Source organism: Nycticebus coucang, chromosome 10, assembly GCF_027406575.1.
Source record: "Nycticebus coucang isolate mNycCou1 chromosome 10, mNycCou1.pri, whole genome shotgun sequence".
Classification (NCBI taxonomy): domain Eukaryota; kingdom Metazoa; phylum Chordata; class Mammalia; order Primates; family Lorisidae; genus Nycticebus; species Nycticebus coucang.
In genome coordinates, this window is record NC_069789.1 from 50,724,368 (window position 1) to 50,740,157 (window position 15,790).

General features: G+C 34.9%; 1 protein-coding gene across 5 annotated transcripts in view; it reads right to left on the reverse strand.

Moving 5' to 3' along the window:
• Window positions 1–658: 658 nt before the first annotated feature.
• The window catches only part of RCOR3 (REST corepressor 3), a 60,560-nt gene continuing 45,428 nt past the window's right edge, over window positions 659–15,790 (reverse strand). For 3 of the 5 annotated variants that reach the window (XM_053605244.1, XM_053605243.1, XM_053605247.1), the window contains 3 exons: window positions 12,586–12,643; window positions 3,727–3,968; window positions 659–3,264 (listed from right to left, as the gene is read on the reverse strand). In XM_053605244.1, coding sequence (XP_053461219.1) covers window positions 2,920–3,264; window positions 3,727–3,968; window positions 12,586–12,643 — 645 coding nt within the window. In that variant the 3' untranslated portion in view covers window positions 659–2,919. The remainder of the gene's footprint in view (window positions 3,265–3,726; window positions 3,969–12,585; window positions 12,644–15,790) is intronic. The other 2 variants (XM_053605246.1, XM_053605245.1) reach the window with 1 other exon arrangement.

A 15,790-nucleotide genomic window follows, 5' to 3' on the forward strand; every position in this document is an offset into this window, starting at 1 on the left:
CTCCCATATGTTCAGATACACACATATTTACCATTGTGTTACAACTGCCTACAGTATTCAGTACAGGAACATGCTACACAGGAGCAACAGGCTATACCATACAGCCTAGGTATGTAGGCTATAGACTTTAAATACATTGTGATATTCACATGACAAAAATCACCAAACAATGCATCTCTCAGACTATACCCCATCGTTCAGTGACATATGACTGTACTTGCAACATTTTTAGAAGTGGCTGTCACCTTCTTGGCTTGCTGTCTACTTCTATCCCTAACAAGAACGTAGGCCCGTATTAAGACAAAATTCTGTTATTTTTTCATCTTTTATATTCTATTTACTCACTTAATTGTAAGCTTATTGAGAACAAGTTTTGATCATAACTTTAACCTTTACATTAGAACTAAATCAGAGAAAAAATATTTTTTCATTAATTTTTATCAGATGTATCCACAAGTGTGATTTATTTTTAGTTATGTAATTTTAAAAACACATTGATGTAGATTTTTCAAAAAGGACAATCCTGAAATTAATGAAAATGGTCATTAAAAGATTTCTAGGTTTTGCTTTTTTATAAAAATCAGTACTTAGCATTTCACAGTGAAGAGGTCCTAAGTTTCTCATAACAACATGACATTATATAAAAATAGAAGACATAGACATCTTTAAATCTTTAATCCTTTGATTAAGCAGCAAGCATATCACTCTTCCAGGCCAAACACTGCTTAAACGAAAAGAAAAATAAAGACGTGCAAAATATTTACAAAATATGCAAAGCACACAATAAAGACATCTCACTATATACATGTGTCATATTACTAATGAAGCTAAGATTTTTCTACTGTGTGCTCTAATGTATGTAAATCAAATTACAGCACATCCCTCAGATGCAGCACCTTGGCCCAGGTCTGGGATAGAACAGATTTTATATGAATCACAACATGAACAGCTGGACAGATGCTGGTGCTGACCAACTTGACATCTCACATACTATGTACTGAAGGTCTATTGACAAGAGACAAGACAATAAAAACTGTAAAGATATAGTATGCACATATGCAAGACAATCTAAGTGCTTTAAAAAAATGCTTTAGATATTTTCTTTTAAGATATATCTGTCACCCGTGGCTTTTAAAGAAAAAAAAATAAGTATACATTCTTGAATATTAAGAACTTTTAATCAGTTAAATTTTATCTGGTTATAATCCAGAGGAAAAACTATTTATGATGATCCAATGAGAAAAAGGACTCAAGCTGGAAAAGAGTTTATGACAGAACTTAGGGTTTTTAGGGAAAGTGGTCAAAGGTAAAAATTAAAATTAATAAATTTAAATGTATAGCTCTTTAATGGTGCAGAGCCAATGGAAGGGACTATTTTTCTTATATTTTGGGAATACATGACCTTTCAAAACATAAATTAGGGCTTTAGATGTTATTTCATGAAGTAGCTCTAAATGTGTTAAGAATGTGAATGTGCAAACATTTAGCTTTATATTCCACTAGTATATAGCATTCTAAGTGATCTGTCCCTTTGCACAAATTATGATTCCAATATGAAATCATTGTTATCAAAAATATTAGTAACACATTGAAATATTATCACTTGTAAAATATTCTTTGTAAGTGCTTAATGATTATGTGTTGAATTAAGAAGTCTTGAAATGTCCTTTTGTTTCTTTATAAAAAGGGTGGTCTCAGCATTTTTAGTTAACAGCACAATTGTGACAATATACTGATACATTTTTAGATAACACAGGATGAATTCTTGTATTTATTTTTATGAAATAATGTTGATGATTTAACCCTAAACCAATCCCACGAGTACAGGTTGGCTGCAAGGAATACACAAATGTATCCAAATAGTACAATAGAGATTTATCAAGAAAACATCCTTCATGTCAAATGCAGACCATATTATTGAGAAATGGGCAATTTTAAGTTCATAAACACAAAAAGGGTATTTGTAAATAAATGCATCCATTACCACCATCTCTACATAACTGACAAAATATAATTTTTTCTAAAGTCCCCAAGTGTAGGCAACTACTATTAATAGTTAAAAGCTGATAGCATTTAGAAACATAAATTTTTTTTTTGAAATTAACTTCATTTTCAAGAAACTTAAAGATGTTACATTTCAACAAATCAAGTCCTCATTTATATGTAAAATTATTCTAATCCTCTCATTACTGATAGATGACAGGTCAGTGACCTATAAACAAGGACTTCACACCAGGACCCTAAACTGTATGCTAAAGGGTTAGTAGGTTCAGTACATTCTTTGTGGTTTCATATAATTGCTTTGCAATTGATTAAATTGCTTTCTTTTAAAGGAATACATTAAAATTCCTTTAGAAAAAAAGCAACATTTTTTGAAAAAAGGGATATGTAGCTATAATTTCTTAAATATGCATAAAATGGACATACATCAAAATTTGAAATGCAGGCTATTTATTCTTGCACTCCTAACATAGGAAAATGTTTTTAAAAAATTAAATTAAAGAAAAAAAGCCAAACATCCTTAACTTAAGAAACTTAAGTTTTCACAATTCTTAAGTCAATATTCTTGTACTAAGAGCCTTGACTACAAAGAGGCAAGAATACAAAAAGCCTCAATAAAATAAATACAGTAAAAACAACCAAAAAAACTCCTTGGTATATAGAATACTTATTTTTTTTTTTCTTTTATGAGATCACATTACTGAATGTATATTCTAGTGAGGAGGCTAATTAGAGGCTTTTTATTGTATAGGGAACTGAAAAATTTCTTAGACATCCACTTATACTAGTCCACTGCCACAGAACTAGTTCGCAGCCTCAGTATCTAGGAAGGATTATGTTTTCCTCTTTTGCATCAGTCAGATGAGCATTGGTATAGTGATGGGGTGAAAGTTACTGCAGCTCTGTCCAATTTAATTTTTAGTGCAGAGAGGACTGTGAATCTGTCTGAATTCCAATAAGTGATGGTGGCTGTTGACCACCAACCGTGGACAACACTGGTCTTGGGTTTAGACGGGGTGGCATAGAATTAGCAGGGCGAATGAGAGGTGGTGGAGGCTGATTTAAAGTTGGCCGGGGCTGGATGAACCGAGCCTGCTGCTGGAGTGGTGGAGGCTGCCGGTGAAGAGCAGGGGCAGCAGGCAGAGTTGGACGAAGAAGTGGTGGAGGCTGGTTCAGAGTGGCAATGGGGGCTGTTGGTGTTGGAGTGGATGATGGGGCAGGAGGTGAAGGACCCAGAGTCCGCGGAGCCTGTGGGGTCTGTGCCTAGAGGTGAGGAAACAAAAATACACGTATGAGATGTAAGTCCTAATGAATTTAATACAAAATAGTTTGGCCTGTCACAGAAAAAAACAAAGCAAATCAAAACAAAACAAAAACATAACACCAGTGTTTATTGGAAGCACAAGCTTCTTTTATTTTAAAGAAAACAAAAACAAAAAATCAAAAACCAATGAGGCTACCAAACAGGCATCTTTATTTGTAAACAGCTTAACACTGGAAATAAAAATAAGACTATGAAAGAACAATACACTCTCCATTCTTCTAGGATCAGAACTTAGCATGTCATTATGACTGAAGAGTCACAAGAGATGCACCACTGAGTAAGTGTATTGTCAGCCTTTCATGCTCATTCAGCTAGCCCTCTGACAAATTAACCTTACAGAACACCACACAAAATGGTGCTTCCTCAACTCATATTAGCTCAAATTCCATACACAAACACACCTCCTCTTCTTCATCAGTGCTCTTCCCTGATGGCACATTAGAAGCACTTTTTGTCTCCTCCCCTAAAGTAGAAGCATCACCATTAGAAGCCTGGGTTCCTTGTTCTGCTTCCCACTCCTGCAATACCTCCTCTAAGTTAAACCGACGCCTGTAGTTTACAAAGAAGTTCTTCACTTGGCCAACAGTCTTGTTGCCAATTACATCTGCAATAGCTTGAAAATCTTTACCATATTTGCGGACACCTGGAAGGCAAAGTAAATAATACACCTGTGAAGGATCAATAAGGAGAGCTGTGTGTACTATACATCATGCACACACAAAAGATACCAGCAATGAAAATCCTTTCTGATAAACTCTGGTCATTTCTCAATTCTGAGATAGAGGCTAAGATATCAGGGTCACAGATGAAAACTATCAATTATGTCATTTCATCGAGCCAGCCACTTGCCTTCAACTGAACAATCAGAAACTTACCATTTTTTACATACTCAGTTATTTTCTCCAATCCTCTCTTGAACTCTCAAATATAGTCCATTTATTGTAAAGCATTGAATTCTTTGTTCCATCCTCAATTCCACATTCATTTATTTCCCTAGTAGCCAGTCACCTAAATTTGAGCAACATCGTTTGTAAACAAAAACTGGATGGGAATGAACCATCAGACTTATCCCCTCAATGGACTGAGTGAGCAGCAGGGTTCCCCCATTAAGAAAAGCAATATAATTTTTGGTCTTAATACTAACTTCAACACGAATGCTTGCCTATCCCACCAGGGTACCAACAAATAGAAATGATGTAAGATAAACATATTAATAGGTATAAAAGCAGAAGAATCATCAAAAGCTGATGCATTAAAAAAAGAAAAGGTATTTTTCTGAGTCCACTGGATTTTAACTCATTTAATAGTTCTCAAGATTGTAAGTATGAAGGATTTTAGTTAAATAATGAAGTAATAGAAATGACTATTTAAATAACCCTTGCACTCTTCATTACAACCTTAAAATTAAGAAGGGTTGTATATGTTATTTGAGAACCTAACTTTTCGTTAAGGAAGTTTCATTATAATGAAGGATAATAATTGATTTATGAAGTTGAGATGGCCAATTAGGCTACAGAATTTTAAATGGATAATAATTTATGGATAATAATCCCTTCTTAAGGGATACTAAAACAAGTTCACAGATTCACTCTAGAAAGAGATGCACTTAGCTCAAAACTTAAAAGTTGACAAAAATTTTGATTTTATAATTTGATAACTGCTCTTTAAAATGTCAGAAAACAGCCATCTGTACATAATCACAGATAAGAAAATAGTACATAGATATGTTAATACCCAGCAGGCATGCTAGACATATTCTTATTGGTATCAATTGATATGAAATATTCGATTATCTTAAAGCACCATGATCATAATATAACAGAATTCTCCTTTAAAATTCTACTCTTATTTTAAACTGATAATTAGCAATAATCATCTCTAGCTACATTAAACCAGCGGGGCTTGATTCTGAAAGGAATTCCTTTATCTTAGAGCATTTTGAGCAGGAAGTCTGATGTTATTATCCCATAACTATATCCCATTTTTAATGTAGTGTCTTGGGTTTGTAAGCCATGATCATTTGCTCTGTTCTCAAAGGGAAAGACATACGCATGACAATAAAGTAATTAGTGACAGGCATTGTTTATAATGTTTTATCAATATAAATGAATTTATATTCTAATTAAATCTATGATTGACTTCCAATTTGTCCTCTACAGTTAAGTATGAATTCTAATGGTTACTAGATTCTACTACCAAAGATGTATTTGGCAATAAGAATCCAAGGTTATTTCATAGCAGGAGCTGCTGTCACACATTCAAGTACTCCTCCATTATATTACTTAAAACAAGAACTTTTAAAAGGCTGAGTTTTTGTGCCATTTCTAAATCCTAAATCTGAGAGTGTTGCACTAACATAGTATTCTGCCAGCATACTAATTTTCATAAGAGATATTTAATGTACACTTTAGCAATGCCCAAACCTACATGAGTTTAGAAATAAAAATCTTAAGTCTAGGATTAGATTGTATTCCTAGCAAGAAGTCACATTAAGACTAAATTTTGACTCCAAGTCTAGGAGTATCATAACCCTCAGAATACCTATTTGTTTTGTAAAATATATTCCAAAATTGTAAGTTGTTTCCAAGTCTAATTCCATTATGCGACTGTCCCTCCTTCTTCTGACTCGTCTTTTGAGAGTAATTTTAATTTTTCCTTTCTCAGTGGACTTTACCTTGTCACCAGTATCATCACATTTGCAAAATTCTGAAAGTTTAACCAGCTTTGCAAAATTCAAATCTACTTCCTGTAAGAGCTTTAGTTTTTCTAGAAACTTTGAGTATCAAATACTTTTCCCAAGTCTCCCAGTTTTGTTCATTAACTCATACATGCTAGTCTAAAACCTTAGGGCTCAGATCACACTGCAGACTTCTATAGCTTGACTGGGGTTACCAATCAGTGTCCTGAGAATTAAGTATGCCCAGATACTTGTGTATTAATTCCTTCAGGCTACAGGATGGCTAGACAGGGTCTGAAATAGCTGGGGCTTCTTGGCAGTCTCCTCTGGACAAGAACAGCTTTATCTGCTTGTCCTAGTGTGTTATGACAAATTCCAAATTTTTGTTGTATATGGGAAAAGGATTGGGAAATAGTGTCCTATGTTGAGTACATAGGAAGTGCTTAGAAAACATGAATTTTCCTCCCTATAAGGTTTCATTCTATTTTTCTTCCCCTAACCACAAGAGGCATATATGGCTGACTTCTTTATTACCTTCACACGTCCAATGACATAGCTCATTAGCATGTTTTAGTTAGAAGATGGAATTCTCAAGTTCTATACTGTGGCCAACAAACAGGCAAACTCTACTGAAACACTAACAGACTTAAATGGGACTGCTTCTTCAGCATTCCCAGCTAGGCTTCTAGGACAACTAACAGGGGCAGAGATGAGGAATAAATAACTTGAACAACCTCTGACATAGAGCTACCTTAGGTCAATCCCTGAGGGGGAGAGAAGTCCATTATTTTCTTATAGTTTATAATAAACAAGGCAATCCAATTGCTTTCTCAGGAAAGGAGTTAGATTTAATGACTCCATCAATCCTTCTTTTCCTAAAGATGTAAAAGGCTTAGATACATTTAAAGCACTGTTGCTAAAAAGAGGTCAGTTTGCAAAGGTTAGTGGAATGAATAAATACTTTTAGAGAACTCTGAAAAGAGGCAAAAAATAAATTTCCCAGGTGTGAAATTTCCCAGATCTCTCAATTCTGAAAATAAAATCAATTTTTTGTTTAAGCTAGAAGGGATGGCATCGACAGCTAATTTTGATATGTTTAAGAAATTATTTTTAGGCTCAGTGCCCGTAGCACTGTGGTTAAGGCGCTGGCCACATACACTGAGGTTGGTGGGTTCGAACCTGGTCCAGGCCAGCTAAGCAACAATGACAACTGCAACAAAAAAATACCTGGTCCTTGTGGTGGGTGCCTATAGTTCCAGCTACTTGGAAGCTGAGGCAAGAGAATAGCTTAAGCCCAAGAGTTTGAGGTTGCTGTAAGCTGTGATGCCACAGAACTCTAAGGAGGGCAACATAGTGAGACTCTGCCTCAAAAAAAAAAAAAAAAAAAAAAAAAAAGAAATGATTTTTAAAATTTTATCTTAGACTTAAAAAAAAAAAAAAGAAAACATTAACAATAATGTGTAGTGAAATTCCAGAGGATTTTTTTCCTAATTTCATTAGCATAATTTCTTAAAGTGAGTGTGTACTTAAAATAATACATTTTAAACTCAAACCATTCAGAAACATGTATTTCATTCCATCTCCGATAAATTACTTCAAAAATTCAGTATTTCGTAAGGTATAAAAGACACCAATAGCAGTAGAAAAGTGATTAATGCATATATGGGAGGGCTAAAAGTCAAATCACATATACTCTTTCCAAAGTCTATCCTTTCTTGATCTTGCCTTCCCAGCTATTCCTTGTTAAATTCCATTACTGAAGTTAAATTCCATTACTGAAATGCTAGAATCATTTTGAATCATCAATTATCTAAAGTGCACCAAAAGGCTGACAATCATACTTCTGAACCTCCATTCTTATTGGTATGATAGAAAAAATTCTCTAAAACAAAAGTAGGCTTCTCAGATGAAAAGGTTAAGAATCTCTTATTTCCACTTCCTTTTGATTAGTCATGTACTGGATTTACCATCTTTGTATTTTTATAACCTACCAAATATACTTTTTTTCCTTTATGAACCATTCTGGTTTTTTTTTTTGTATGAGAGAAAATTAGAAAGAAGACAATTTTTAGACTTAAAACTTAATTTCTCTTAAAAAGAAATATACGAACTATAGGAAGAGAAGGTAACTTTTACTGTAAGCACAACCTACTTGAACACAGTTCTGTCTTTTTCTGCTTTAAATGAGAAGGCAGTAGTATGAAAAAGTAACTAAAAATTAAGGTTGACATCTTGATAAAATTGAAGAAAGTTTTTTTTTTTATTTTTTTTTTTTATTTTATTTTTTTTTTTGTAGAGACAGAGTCTCACTTTATGGCCCTCGGTAGAGTGCTGTGGCCTCACACAGCTCACAGCAACCTCCAACTCCTGGGCTTAAGCGATTCTCCTGCCTCAGCCTCCCGAGCAGCTGGGACTACAGGCGCCCGCCACAACGCCCGGCCATTTTTTGGTTTGCAGTTTGGCCGGGGCTGGGCTTGAACCCGCCACCCTCGGTATATGGGGCCGGCGCCTTACCGACTGAGCCACAGGCGCCGCCCTGAAGAAAGTTTTTTTTAGTTCTTCCTAAAATAGCATAAAAATTTTAGTTGAGGATCGTGTTTTTTTTTTTTTTTAGCATTAATGACTAGGAATTAAATATATTTAAGAAGTTACCTAAAGTTAAAATGGCAAATATTATATACATGCTTCTGCTGTCCTTTACACACTTTAACATATGTTTTGTACTGTCATTTAAATCTTGTAAATGTGTTTTGAAAATAACTAACAATTATTTCATTTTACATGGAAAAAAGATATACCTGAATCCAATTCCTTTCTTTAGTCTTGCTAGATAAGTATTATGTATCATATGAATACCAAGTTTGATTTTAGGTTAATTTCTTTTTTTGAGACACAGTCTTATTATGTCACCCTCGGTAGAGTGCTGTGGCGTCACAACTCACAGAAACCTCAAACTCTTGGGCTTAAGCAATTCTTTTTGCCTCAGCCTCCCAAGTAGCTGGGACTACAAACGCCCCCTACATTGCCCAGCTATTTTTGTTGTCATTGTTTAGCTGGCTCAGGCAGAGTTCAAACCCTCCAGCCTCGGTGTATGTGGCTGGCACCCTAACCACTGTGCTACAGGCGCCGAGCCTAGGGTAATTTCTAAAAGCATTATAGGTTAGAAAAAAATAAATACAACATAAGGTACAAACACAAATATTTCATCATTAACATAAATATGTGAAGACCATAATTGGTCTCACTGTTAACTGATTTTTTATAATAGAAAATTTAGATTCTTTTTTTTTTTTTTTTTTTTTTTTTTTTGTGGTTTTTGGCCAGGGCTGGGTTTGAACCCGCCACCTCCGGCATATGGGACCAGCGCCCTACTCCTTGAGCCACAGGCGCCGCCCAGAAAATTTAGATTCTTAAGACTTGAAACAGATGACAGAAATTGTAAAAGTACCTTTTTCTTAGCAAATATTTTAAGAGGATTAAATTAGCAGCATTAATGATACCCCCTCCTGGGACAACTGAAGAATATTATTAAAATTATAACATAGGCAGAACTAAAATTAACATAATATGGTGACAGATTACAAAAGTATAGACTGATACATATTTGATGTAAGCATGATTTCCCCCCTTTCAATTAAGGAAAAAAGGAAGGAAAACTTATTTAAATGATCAACAGTTAAGTGGGTGGGACAGGAAAGGTAGAAAATAAAATATGTAAGCTCCAGGAAAGGAAATGATCTTATGTTTGGTTTTGAAAGAGTAACAACAACGTTTATTTAGAGGCCTTAGCATGGTGGCTCCAGCCTGTAATCCCAGCACTCTGGGAGGCTGAGGTGGATGGACTGCTTGAGCTCAGGAGTTTGAGAGCAGCCTGAGCAAGAACGATACCTCATCCCTAAAAAAATAGCCGGGCATTGTGGCAGCTACTCGGGAGGCTACAGCAAGAGAATCACTTGAGCCCAAGAGTTTGAGGTTGCTGTGAGTTAAGACGCCATGGCAATCAACCCTAGGGCGACTCAGTGAGACTGTCTCTGGAGTGGGGGTAAAAAACCCAAAACAATGTTTATTTAATAGTAAGGCTATAAATCTTATTAGTGGTCCTCGAGTCAGTATTTCTTTTTCCAGGTCACTATAATAGTCTACTCTGAGCAAGATAAAACATTTATTTAACAAATGAGTGTCTAATCAAAATACATGTGTAAAATGTCTTGAATATCAAGTGCTGCACAAATTAAAACATATTAATATCAAAATATAATTTATTATTACTTTGTAAAACTGAAATGGCCATTGGAGTAATGCACGTAAAGGTTGACTATAAATGAAGATTAAAAAAACAGAAGAAGAAAAACAAAAACTGATAAGTACTTCTGGATAGCAAAGTATACATGTTAAAACAGACACCACAATTATGTACCTTAATCACACTAAGGCTAAAGTCTAGGTGACATTACTATATGATTATACTTTATAAGGCACACTTGTGAGCATTACATAAATATATGGGGACATGAGACAAAATGGCACGTTTTAATTCTCTCTAAAGTAACTATTTTGGACATAAATAGCCTTATACTTTTTATTTCAGGTAATAATCACAACAAAATATCCAAAAGAAAAACAAAAATCCCAAAGTGCCAAAATACATAAAAGCAGAGACATTAATACCATTAACACATGACTAAGACAGTACCTTTGAAATCCTAAGAACATTCACAGGGACATCCATACAAACTGCTGCATTAGCGTAATTTATTGAAAGGGTTACTTTTTAAATAAAAAGTAGTGCAAAAGTAGAATACTGAATATATTTCAGTACAGAGGGAAATCTTTGGTTATATGTATTAATACTTCATTTTTAAATTTGAATATTTATAAGCTAAGATATATGCAAATCTTACCCATTGCCCTTCTTTTGAAGCAGCTTTGTGTAATATCCGACCCACCCAGAAGATTCAATGGACTCTTAGCATTTAAAGTAGTTCTGTAGAGCACTGTCAAATAATGAGTGCTGTACAGATAAACATTAGCCCAGACTTTTCCTAGTAGATTCTCTTCAGAACTCCTTTCACTGGGATAACTTCTTATATTTGAGTAGAGAGTTAATATACTAACCTTTAAGGAAATGAATACTGGAAACCAGCATTCACTCCTTGGTAGGCTAAATACTATGATGGAGGGACATATAGGCCTATAAGAATAAAAGCAATGCCCATTCAAGACAACTATGCTAGAGAGCTATATTCTAAATGAACTGAAGCCACTGACAATGCTCACTGCAGCATTTTCACTGTACACAAATGTTTAAATCATGAGATTCGAACTTTAAAACAGCTTTTATAGAACATTATAAACAAACCTGTTCTGACTCAGAAACTTAAGTTTTACAATTACAAATGTGCTCAATGGGCACCCACCTCCCTGTCTCATAGTGACTGTTATGGTGTATAGGCCAAGGGGAAGGCTGACATCTTCCTGCTGGCACCCTCCTGTAACATCGTCCAATCACGCTGGCTGGCTGGTCCTTACTCTCATCCAAACTGCAGTCATCTCTCAGTTAATTTTTAATTACATTATTTCCATGTTTGAATGATGCTTGCTCAGCATTTTTGTATTGAATATGTTCTGTGATGAATATTTAAAAATACTTTAATTTTTTTGAGACAGAGTCTCACTTTGGAAATATTTTAAAAGGTATGCTTATACATTTCACTGGGGCCCTACTCTCTCATACTACTTAACCTAGATAGAAAGATGTTAGTATCCAACACAAAGACGGAGGACTCAGCCAGGAATAAAGAAATGTTGACCAAACTTTAAGTTACACAATCAGTCCTGCAGATAGTTTAACTTGAAGAAAGAAAAAAAATCCGTAACACCGAATAAAAGAACAATCTGTCCTTCTTTAAGTAATATAACATTAGAAAATCCAAGTTTATAATGTTTCAAATTTGCCCATGGGTATTCAAAACACAAAAAGTCTTCTGCCATATAATTTAACAAAACAGTCTCATAAATAGTGCATTTAAAACATGCATTTATGTGTGTATTTTTTGATATGTCTCTAAAGTCTCTTTTTAAAAATATATACATTTAAAGTCAGGTTTCTAAGCATTCAGTGGTACATCTCTTGGTATGATACACTGAAAATTAAGCATATAGTTAATATTTACAATACCTGACATTTATCAAATAGAGATATATTCTAATACAGAATTAGAGAAACCAGAAACATATCATTTGTTTATGCTTTTAACTATCAACTATGAGGTATCAACAAATGCTCTATAATAAGAATGAACCAACTGCAGGAATACTGAAGCAGAAGCAGAGAAAGCTTATCACCGCCATCCAGTATTTAGTGCTAAGAATGCCTTATGTGCTGTTCAGGACCCAAAATGCACATAGACTCAGGATGTCACATCCATAAATACAACACAGGGTTCTTGGTCACCAGGACTTTGTGGTGTACACAAGAGCCCTTTCATGATCCATTTCTACAGGAAGGGAAGAACTACAGTAGTAACCTTTCATGACAAATTAAAAAATTATTAACAATAATAACTGCTTATTTTTAATATACCTTGCACTGCTAGAAGCTGCTCCTCTGTGGTCCAACGGGCATTAATTTTCTGATTTGACTACAAAATTAAAGAGAAGTTTCCTAATGAGGATATGAAGACAGACATTTTTCCAAAGTGCTCATTTCTTTAAACTTTTCACCAAAATCACAGACATGAGATTACTGATTATTGAAGACTCCATTTTTAGAAGGATTAAAAAATATATTATGAGTTACCTTTTAACCACACAGAATGATAAAGAAAGGGATATACATCAATTTGGGAGAATAAACAACATTTGCATTTATGTCCCTGTTAGATATTAAAACCTGAGAAAATCTATTAATCTCCCATTTTCTGACTAAAATGTTCCTATCACATATTGCAGGTAGTAATTTTCCCCTTGTTTTAAACATTTAAGAGACCTTATTTTCTTTAGACAGGATCTATGACTCTAAAATTTCTTTCCTTCATATTTAGATTAACCTATCCTAATTCCCCCTAAAACAGTGGTATAACTTAGCACAGGACTATAGAGCAAGCCTAAGTCCTAAAATATTTCTTTAAATTCCTGATGTAGAAAGTGAGTTTGATGAGAATAGATTTTTTTCTTCCAAAACTTCCTAACGTTCTTCCCAAAATCTTTGTTTAAAAAAATCATTAAATGTAGGGCTTTTTTTTTTTATCATGTTACTGTCACAATATCAAATACCTAAATCAGATTTCACTAGTGTGTACCCATTGAATAGTAAATCAAGGACCTTTACAGTAAATAGAATGATAGAAATAATTACACCAGCTTGCAGAGGTTTATAGAAGGAACTGCTAAAATCAAGTGGCATGGTGTAATACCTGGATATGCTGGGCAAAACAGAAAGCTCCTTTGAGAAGCTTCCTTTGAGAAGCGGTGTTTAAGTCTTACCTCACCCCAGGTCTTAGCAGTAGGAGTTTTTAGAGTACGTGGTATACAGAAGTTTTGTATGATACCAGCTTTCTCACCATGAGTGAAGAGGTATAAGTATTCAGAAGAAAGAATAAAACAAAAATTCAAAGTTAAAAATAAAATCTATGAGAAAAAGAAAGGTATAAGTAAAGAAAACCCTGAACATAAACCACTGTGTTCCAGATATTCTGTTTTAATACAGGGTAGCAAAGCAAGCCACACAGAAGATAGTAAATGATCCTTACAATTCAGATACTGATGATGAAGCAAAGGGCACAGGGGAAAGGAAAAGAGGAAGAAGAGGAAAAATAACGAGGGACACACAGAAGCAACAATAAAAGAATGAACCAAACTAAAAAAGTAAAAAGAAAAAAGAGATAGAGGAAAAACCAGAAATTTAATCATTATGTTCCCCCCAAAAGTGGAGTAACAGAAACATAGCAAGAGACAGGGTTTTGCTCTTGCTCAGGCTGGTCTTGAATTCCTGAGCTCAAACAATCCACCTGCCTCAGCCTCCCAGAGTGCTAGGATTATAGGCATGAGCCACTGCACCTAGCCTAAAAGCTGGGTTTTTTCAAAATTAAACTTGAAATGTCTTTACAAAGGTAACCAGAGAAAGGCACAAAGTGTCTATTTATATCCACACAGCCAAATATTTCTTTGGCACTGGAATGGACCACTAGTTTAGGGTCAAACCCCAGATGAAGATCAGCCTCAATTTAGGATACTGGGTGTTTACTTACTAACTTGCTAGAATTTCCCTCAGTTTAGAGATACTCACATAGTAAGTATGTGGAAGCGAAGGCTAGTTAAAGAAATAGTGGATTACCAGTTCTAAGTTTATGACTTCTCCTTTGGGGGCATATAGTCAATAAATGGAGTTTAGGCAGAATTGTAAGCACTACCACATTTGCTATTATTAAACATTCCCCCCACCTCTTTATTTGGCTGAGTATCTATGGATGCTATGGATGAATTTGTGTCATTTAAAGGTACACACCTTTAGTATAGTTAAATGATAAGACTGTGTATCTCCAGGAGAGGAGAGATAACTGAAGATAAAAATTTGGAGAATACCTATATTTATGGACAGAAAGTAAAATTACAGCTAAGAACAGAACAACCTAGTTACAAAAGAGAACATAACTTCTCAAAACTGAAGGAAGAAGAAAAAGAAGGGGTAGACATCTGTATCAAGAATGCAAAAAAAGGTAAGGGGAATCAGAAGTCGAAAGTTGTAGCATGTCATCATTAGTGCCAATGTTAAACTTTAAGCAGCAGCTTTAGTGTAAAAGTGCAGAAGGAACAGTTGAAACTATATGATTAGATGGTTTACAAGTAACAAAATCGAATTAGTGGAAGGGGGATTTGAAGGAAAAACAGGGGCAAATATTTGAAACATATAGGATTTCTTTAATTTATTAACTTTTATATTGCCTTTTAAAACCAAGAAAACTGTTTGAGATTTATTTAATTTTGAAAAAAAGACAACCGGAATATAATCTAGGAACCTAAAACTATGTGGTAGTTGTAGTTAGCTAGATAGTTAACAGAGCATATTCTTCCATAGAAATCCTAGTCTAAAATGCTGTTTTAAAAATAATTTTATAGCTAGATGCAGTGGCTCACACCTATAATCCTAGCACTGTGGGAGGCCAAGGTAGGTGGATTGCCTGAGCTCACAAGTTCAAGACCAGCCTGAGCAAGAGCGAGACCCCATCTCTAAAAAATAGCTGGGTGTGTGGCAGGCACCTGTAGTCCCATCTACTTGGGAGGTGGAGCAAGTGAATCCCTTGAGCCCAGGAGTTTGACGTTGCTGTAAGCTATGACGCCAAGGCACTCTACCCAGGTTGACAAAGTGAAACTCCATCTCAAAAAAAAAAAAAACTATAATATAAAATAAAATATGTAAGAATAATATGAAAGGTTCCAAAGAACCTTTTAAAACAATCTATGACATCCTTAGGAAATTCAGCATTTTTACTTCATCCTTTCCCAGATAAATTAATTTATCTTTAAGTCTTTCTCATTTTTACCAGTGATAGAGTCAAATTATCTGAGTCGGAAGTGTTGGAAAAGGTCACCAACATAAACTTTCTACCCAATGCTGAAAATTCCATCCAATATCCATAATGAAGGGACATCACCAACTTTGCATGGAAATATCCATAGATGGTAGCTCGGCGCCCGTAGCTCAGTGAGTAGGGCACCAGCCACATACACCGAAGGTGGCGGGTTTGAGCCAGCCCAGGCCTGCTAAACAACAACAACTGTAACGGAAA